The sequence below is a fragment of the Mercurialis annua genome, linkage group LG7 (assembly GCF_937616625.2).
Source record: "Mercurialis annua linkage group LG7, ddMerAnnu1.2, whole genome shotgun sequence".
Lineage (NCBI taxonomy): Eukaryota > Viridiplantae > Streptophyta > Magnoliopsida > Malpighiales > Euphorbiaceae > Mercurialis > Mercurialis annua.
Genome location: NC_065576.1, coordinates 39,127,351 through 39,136,557, shown reverse-complemented (window position 1 = coordinate 39,136,557; position 9,207 = coordinate 39,127,351). Strand labels below are relative to the sequence as shown.

Here is a 9,207-nt window from a genome sequence, read left to right as displayed (position 1 = left end):
TTTTGCTCATTACAATCTTATATTACATTTCATATAGAGAGAATTTTGAGATTTAGTGTACTATAAGAATTTAATAACTGTTTTAAATTGAAATGTAAATTGGCAGTCTTTAAAACTGAAAAACAACTTGATTTGAACCATATGTTAACCTCAAATAATACCACATACTGAACTATTTTTTCTTAGGCATACTCCTACAAGTCTTCACATTATGTCCATAAACATGACATCTGCTGCACTTGTTATGCCTTTTGTTTCTAAACGAGAGCTGATTCTTTGCTTTTTAGGTCTTCCCGACTTTGTTCTTCCTTCTGATGGATTGACAATCTTTTGTGCTACTGCTTCTGGCACATTCCAAAGACTCTTATCTGGCATCGTATAAATTGTTTCAACATAAGCCTTGAGTATTGTTTCTTTTGTGTAATAAGTTGAACAAAATTTATAAGGATCTTGATATAATTCTTTGAGTATCGCCATTGCATGTGGGCAAGGAACTTCATCAATTTGGAAACTTCTGCATGTGCATGTTCTTTCTTTGAGATCAACAATAAACTTTGTTATATGCTGAAAGACTGCTTTGACATTGTCATTAGAGTTTGAAACATGCATTTGCAGTCACCCATAGAAACCATAAATGAACCATATATGAACAATATATGAACTTTACTTATTGAATATTTTAAATCAAATCTTACCACTAATTTTAGAGAGAGAATATAATTTTCATGCAATATGTCTTCTACTCTTTTTGATAAGGCAGTGAATGTTTGTTTTGCCAAATTTCTGTTTGTAAAGCTCCAATCTTGCACCATTGTTCGTAGGTACTCAAATAGTGTAGTGATAAGGAGATCCTTACCTACTTTTATTCTTGAATTCATTGATTCCACTATGTTTGTTGTCAATGTTTTGTGAAGGTTATTCTCGCAATGTGATCTTGCCCATTTCTTGTATCCAACAGATTCTAGATATGGCTTTAAACTGCTACACATACTGTTAATTTGCTTCATGTAGGTGTCAAATGCCTCAGTTGTATAAGCTTTTGTTGCTTTATAAAATGCTTTCCGAAGCTCTTTTTTCGACTTATTGAAGTTCTTTTTTATATTGTTGAACAAATGAAATGTACATAAGGCATGAGCTAATTCTGGAAAACTAGAATTGGCTGCATTCTTGATGCTTTTGTGTCTGTCAGATATCATACACATGTCGCTTCTCACTCCAAAGGCATCTCTAATCCTCTTCATAAACCATTCCCATGATTCATCGTTTTCACAGTCAACTATGGAAAATGCTAAAGGAAATATCTTACTGTTTCCGTCTTGTGCACATGCCTTTAAAAGTGATCCTCCATATGCCGAAGTAAGGAATGTGCCATCAACTGCAAATACGGGAATGCAAAATTCCCATCCTCTTATTGACACATTTAATGACATAAAAACATAAAGCATACTATTGTCATATTTTACTTCTAATTTAGTGTAAGAACCCGGATTGCTAACCTCTATCATGTATAAGTAGCTAGGTATCAATGAAAAGGATTCGTCAGCTCTTCCTCTAACCTTTTCTAAGCTACTACCTTTGATCTGTAAGCTTTCGAGTGCGACATTTTAATTCCATAATCATCCTTCATGTACCTTTGAATATCAGCGGGTTTATAAACAGTTTTGAGGTTTCTGTATTTGGACTTAATAAACTCTCCAATTACACCTGATGTTGCTTGTCTTTGATCCGATGTTCTCACAACCATTGAGCAACTGTGGTTTATATTGAGTTTGCGAATGATAAAAATCTATGTTTTTCCTTGTTTTAAAGCATTAAGTTTCCATGCGCAATACCTTTCACGTGATCTACATACTTTGAATTGAAAATGGTTGTTGATTGCATAAAAGCTTAAAATTGACTTCAGAACCTTTTTGTTTATGTAGGACTGCCCCTCTTTGATCTCTTTATGTCTTGGGTCAGTTATGACATGTTCTTGTCAAAAGCTACTCTCGGCTTCATTTTCATCATCATTGAAATTGCATGACATGAACTTTGCATATTGTATCACATTAGATATATGTTCCCTCTGTTTTTCAGCTGTTGATTCAATCTCATGTGTTGATTTTGCTGCACTTGCTGACTGTTGTGCGAAGTGGATATCCGCATTCGACACATTGAAAGTTGTTTCAAAGAATGTTAATTCATTTCTGGACGACTCAAATGAAATGCATAAGGGGTACATCATGCAATCCGCTGTGTTTTTTTTTTTCAGTTCTAAGTAGAATGATCACATTGTCAGTAATCTTCATTGGTGGGTAATTTGATTTCACTTGATATTTGATCTCCAAACAGGTTGACATATGGTTCACATTCAAATGTTGTGACAATATTTGTAGAAATTTTGTATAATCGCTCTCCTTTCTTACCAAGATTCCCATTGCTTCAAAGTTATTGTACTCCATGTTTTGGTTATATTCTCCATAATAATGAACAAAAATCATAATATTCTCCATATATGCAATTATATAAGATAGAAATTAAATAAATGTGATTTTAGCATTAATATCACGACCCATTTTCATGAATCACGACCGGTGCTAGGGTATGGTTGTACCAAAATAACCAACAAATACATAAACCTGCAAGAAAATCAATGCTCGGGGGCAACCGAGACTTCAGCCCAATTCTAGAAGTTCATAATATACAACATTTATTAAATAGTGCTCAACCAACTTTGAGTCATAAACATGACAGAAGTACATATTAACCAAAGTTATTAAAGAATGCCAAAACAACAATAATCCATTGAATAAATTTATAACAAGTATAGACATATAAGTCTTCTAATTACTACTGCGGTCTAAGAATAAAATCAATTTAATAACTTTATTAAATACAGTAAAACCTTCGAGGAAATAAAAAATCGGAGAGCAGCTGACTCCCTCATATCATAACCCTGAAAAAAAATTGGGAAACACCGTGGTCAGATATACTGAGATGAGTTCATACCACTATTTATATTTATCAAGTGGAAAACCTTTAAAACTCTTTTAAAACATTTAATATAAACATTACGTATAATAGTTGGAACCCTAATCCATAATACTATGTATATTTATAATCCAGTAGGCCTGGTCTCGAGAGCTGAGCTACACCGAGATACCACCGACCGCACTTAATTCATATCCAGAGTCCCAAGAACTGAGCTACACTGAGTTACTCTACTGGTCGTGATAGCTATGCTCACACCGAGTTACCACCACATATCACATACCTTATCTAGATCAATACCGGTGTCCTAATGGTACCCATTAGGTAGCATGTTCCAACTAAAAGACATAATAATAAAAACAGTTCGAAATATACGTATACAATATATATATATATATATATATATATATATAACAAAATAACAATTTACTTAATAAAGTGGTAAATAGTAAGTACAAACTCATTGCTTGCAAATCCACGTGATAAACCGGGCAAGCAACTAAACCATATTTGACTCTGACGCACGAGCAGTCGACGAGTCTAAGAAAACATAAATCGTAATTAATATCATCCCCTAACTCTAGAGAGTACTAAACACCATACAGGACTAGAACAAAACCAAAACCTAATGCTAACACATAAGCTAAATACAGAGTAAATACACATACTAAAACTATAGCCAAAACCATACAAATTAAGCCCTATTGCGTTCAATTTGAAAACATAATCCGGAAACCTTTTCAAACCATTTGGTAAAACTTTTCAAAACCCAAAATGGTACTTAGCCGAGTCAACCAAGACTTCCAAGTTTAACTCACATGTCGGGCGACCCAAGTCTAACCCGACTCAACATAACTAAGTTGTAAACCAATGTTTAAAATCCAGAATCAAATAAAAATTTAAAACCTGAGTTTGAAAAGCAAGGAACTCAATATTGTTTAACTAACCAATTAATCAACAAGCAACAAACTGTTTGATAGAATCCATAATGAACCAACACGCTTTAGAAGACAACACAAGTCAAAACATGCCTTAGCAAACAAATTAACGATAAGCGTGTTCCTCATGCCCAAACAATTCCAATAACCAACTAAACATCACTCCCATACTTAAAAATAGAGCATGAAAAAACCACAACAATTCTTAGTTTAGTCTTGGCATAAACCAACATAAAAGGAACACCACAATCCATGTATAATATAATCCTAAAAACATTATATAAAACAGCCCTAAACATTTAAATAAGCCAAAATATTTTATAGGCATTCATCAACATACCAACTCATTTAACAATCACCAAACTTGGATTCAAAACAACAATAGATAGCCCAACAATTATGAATCCCAAAGACATGCAAATCAGCCCTATAATCATGCTTGGACAAACCTAAGCAACCAAACAATTTACAATATCCAAATGAATCCATAATTCTAAACCTCAGATGAATGACAAAATAATACACCGATAGTTATATAACCTAACCTTCCTAATATGAATTGACATAATTGAAATCCAAACAATAATATCATAGAAATTTGAATATGGGCAGCCCTAACATTTCAATTTGATTGAAACCCATAAACACGCATAAACAAAATGAAAACAACCCAAGCATAATCGATTACCTTTAACAACACAACATGCCTTGACAATTCCAATATGATATATAAATTCTAGATCAAGAATAAATCAGCAACTAAACATATAACCAAAAGCCACAACAACATACATCTCAAAAATACAACATAAACAATAACCACAACACACTTGATTCACAACAATAGAGATTAGAAAGGATTAGATACCTTGTCAATCCAAAGAGTAAGAAAATCTCAAAAACAAGGTAGATCCAACGCTACAAGAACGAAATCAAAAGACAATATGAACCACTAATCGAATCAAATGATGAATCAAATATCTGGAATGAAAAGAGATGGATTAATCACTTATCAATTGATTGAGGAACCAAAGATTTGAAGGAAAATCGCCTAGGAATAGTTTAGAATGAGTTTTAGGCTTTAAAAATGGAATAGGGGATGTTTAGGTCGAGTAAAAGTCTATTTAAAGCCCCAAAAACGAACCCAACCGATTCTATGGCCGGTTCTGCCTAGTAGAACCGGTTATAGAACCGGTTTACTCACTGAAAACCAAAAAACGAAGTGGACCTGACCTACGGCTTGATCTACCCAGCAGGTCCCGTTCACAGGTCTGGTTGACCCGCAAATGGGTCAAAACGACGATCCGAACGGTCGAATGAAAGATAACCCTCTTAGGTACAACATATTAAAAATGCATCCCGATCCGACGGTTCAATTAGGAGATATGGACGTTTTACTATAGCATAGCAGATTTGGAAAACATGTAAACATTGTTTTGATAACAACCCGGAAATGAATCAATTCAACATCAAATACTTAGAGGTTCAGGGGTATACATAAGTCACTTAACACGACACAACCAAGGTATCACATATGCTAATCCGAACATATATCAATCCAAAAACAAGTCAGAATCACAAGGAGAACATGATGAACCAAAAACACAACCAAAGTCCATCACAAACCAAACTTTAAACGACAACCAAACCACCAAAACAAGTCAGAAAATACGGGATATTACATTCTCCATACCTCATAAAAATTCGTCCTCGAATTTAACATAAGACAACTCAAATAAAACATCAAAGAAAGTGTGCTCATAATAACAATAAAAACATGTAAGCAACAAATCCTACGAACATCGAGATAAAAGAAAAGAATAGAGATTCTGCAAAATGGACTTCTTCTCCAAAGTACACTTCCCAACTGAGTGATTAAGCCACAAATTTAACCATAGGAATTCCTTTACTCAACAACTTACGTACTATCTTACACCTTTCTAACGGTGTTTCCTTGAAAAGGTAACTTTAATACTACCGCTCAATTACTCTTATCAATTCTCATATGACTATTCTAGCCTTAAAGCTAAACTCTTGCGTAACACAAAACATCAACATCAAGACTAGGTAGACACGAAGTAACACACAAGCCTCTAACTAAAAATTAAAATCTTACATTCTGGATCCCGAAATTCCTATGTCAAATTAACGGTTTTCCACTCTAATCAGCCGAAGATACTCTCTCTATTAACGAATTAAAATTTCAAACTTAACCTATGCCTCGAAAGGTCAAACACACAAACGCGCAAACATGCACTCGTTCAAACAATAACTTAATTCTAAAAAATACAATAGCCAAAGACTATAGAACACCTTCCAATAGGGTGAAACCAAAAACAACTCGAATCTTACTGAACTCCAAAGAAACACTAACAAAGTGCAAGGACAAGCACGCGGCTCAAATTGTTATTCTTACTATACACAAGGCCATCGCCTCACATTTGCAAATAATGAAATTCACAACCAAAATAAATTCAACATTCATTACCACTCATACACTATTTGCCTTATATTGGTCTCAAAACCAAGTAAATCTTATCACAATACTCGCTACAATCATTTAACAAAGAATATATCAATACAAAAACTATAAATGAATCAGTCGAATTCTAAACATTTTGTTTCACAACCAATCAATCAATAACGTGCAATCCATAAAAACATCAATCAAAAATATCGAACAACCAACCTTATTGTGAAACCCATTAATGATGATCCTCCGATCAACAAACCCAAATATCTAAATCAAAATCAATTTTTAAAAATTATATCTTAACTCAACTATAACTTCGTGCATAATAAAAGATCTATTTGATCCAAATCACGAAATGTTGGGTCATTGGTTAGGCTCAAAGCTAATCTTATAGTAAACAATTTTGTTTTGTAAGTTATATATAAAAAAATATCCACTTCTCTTTAAAAAACACAACATCATAAACTCCATTTTATTTTGAAAATCGAAAATAACAACCCATTGAAAAACTTCCCACTTTCTATACATAACATATTTTAAAATTCCCATAATTTCTGAATTCGCATTTAAATCTTGTCTTTGAATAAATTTATAAATTTATAAAATCGTCAACTCACAAAAATTATAATTCCCTTTAAATAAAAAAATTTTAGCCCTTTCTCAAATGGTAAAAGTCTTACAATGAAAAAATCTCTTTACAAAAATATTTTTATATAAATGTATCAAAATATTGGACAAAAATCGTATCCGAAAAATAAAACATCCTTTAAATCACACTGAATACACCCATGCGTGGAGCATAACCAAATTCCTTAATCAAATACTACTCAAATCATAAATTGAAAATTAACACATAAGCCTTCCACTCCAGCTCCAACATCTTATCGTATTTATCAAAACAATACCTCGAGTGCAACCTTATAAACAATACTAAATCCTACAAAACACAGTTATTCCAATTAAACAACTCGATCCTTTACAACGTAATCGTCCTCAATTCACCACTGTCATCACAGAGTATTTGTCTAGCTACCTTTCGGTAAAAATTTCAAACCATTTGAAATCCAACAACTTTAAAATAACATATATCACAATGTGACTTCGCAAGTTCGTTTCAAAACATCTTTCTCAAAAATGTTTTATCGATAAAAAATCTCTTTTAAATAATTGTAAGCTGGGGTGATGACACCTCTCATCCCCATAGAGTTGCATCCAACTCTAATCGTATCCATGCACGTGATGCGTGTACTATTATGCATGTACCAATTATTTATTTCTTTTATTTAGTGAATATACTCCATGCTCGATGAAATTTCCTATTTGTGACATTAAAATGCATGTTTATGAAATGTCTGGGCACAATTATGTGATAAAAACATTTCAAATACTTTCACAAATTTTTACTTGAAATCACTTTCTCAATAACATATTTGCTAGACGTTACACTCTATGAGACGTGCAATAGATAGTCTCAAAATATTTTTCAGATTCCAAACTTGCAATCAACTAAAGCATACGATACATTCATAACAGTTCACACCGATAACTCCACTAAATTCTTTTATACATAAAGCATATCCAGACTAACCTCAAATCAATTGAAACTATATTCAAGGAAACAATACCTCACATAAAGCCACCATGATTGTAATAACCCGTATAATTTTTAATAATTTCCGACGAACTTTCGGTGGTGTTTCGATGTTAATTTAAGATTTGGTAGTTCGTTTCGTGTTGGTTTGAGGTTGGGTTAATTATATTTGGGCCCAAATAAACCGAACCATCCCTTCGGCCCAAGGGAATTGGCTTTGAGCCAATTCCCGTTTGATCCAACACAGGTCTCGAACGAGACCTGTGTTGAAAACTTGTGTTCTCGTTCGAGAAACTCGATTCTCAAACGAGAATCAAGTATTTTGGCCCAAGGAATACAGGTCTCGAACGAGACCTGTGTTGTAAGGCTTCGTTCTCGTTCGAGAACTTGGTTCTCGAACGAGAACCAAGGCCTTTTGCTGGTCTCGTTTGAGACCAGCTTTTGGCTTACGGAGGGGTAGTTTGGGACTACTTTTTCACTCGATTCCAAAGCCTATAACTACGTAAAAGCTTACCCTAATCATTCTCCATACTTCAAACATACCCTAGCTGTCATCAACTTCGATCATTCTCTGAAAATCGCTGCTCAGAATCCCTCTTGAAGTTTGCTGAAATCATCGGTATGTTGTGTTCTTAAGTTTTCAGATTTAGCTTTAACGGCACCTCCGTATTTTTGATCGTTCTCTTTCGTTTCTAGATTGAAATTGATTCCGCTTGATCCCGGAGACTCTAGACTCGCGTATCTACGTTTCCCTACCTTGTTTTCGTAAAACGGTACATAATCGACCTCGTTTCAATCGCCGTACGGTTTACCGTTTTGAATTGCTTTACACTGTTTCTAGATCTCTTGTTGCTGCCGTTCCTTATCAAATATTTGCTGCTATTGTATGGATGAATTGTTGAGGGATTAGCTTGCTTTTAGATCGTAAATAGTTGCTTAGGTTGATTTTTGTTTTGGTTGAGTTCAGCGATCGTCGTCCTCCTTTGTTTGGTATGTTATGTTTCATGGTTTTTCAATGTTCATGAGTTAGCTGACATTTTCGGTTGATTATTTTGATTACACTAGCATTAGGTATAAATTGGTTAAGTTTGGGATAAATCTTTAAGGTTAAATTTTTGGTGTTTTGGGTTATAATTCTTGCCTCTGTTCAAGGGCTTAGGCGGGTGATATGTGTGTTTCAAATTGAAGGTGATGGTTAATTATGTTTTTAATCATTTAATTGTTTTGCTCAAATC

General features: G+C 33.8%; 1 protein-coding gene across 1 annotated transcript; it reads right to left on the bottom strand.

Annotated features, from left to right (window-relative positions):
* Window positions 1–204: 204 nt before the first annotated feature.
* On the bottom strand, window positions 205–1,505 carry LOC126657160 (uncharacterized). Its single transcript, XM_050351804.1, has 2 exons — window positions 696–1,505; window positions 205–564 (listed from the first exon to the last, which is right to left on the bottom strand). Exons 1-2 carry the CDS (start codon window positions 1,503–1,505, stop codon window positions 205–207), a joined length of 1,170 nt encoding a protein of 389 aa, XP_050207761.1.
* Between the last annotated feature and the right edge of the window lie 7,702 nt (window positions 1,506–9,207).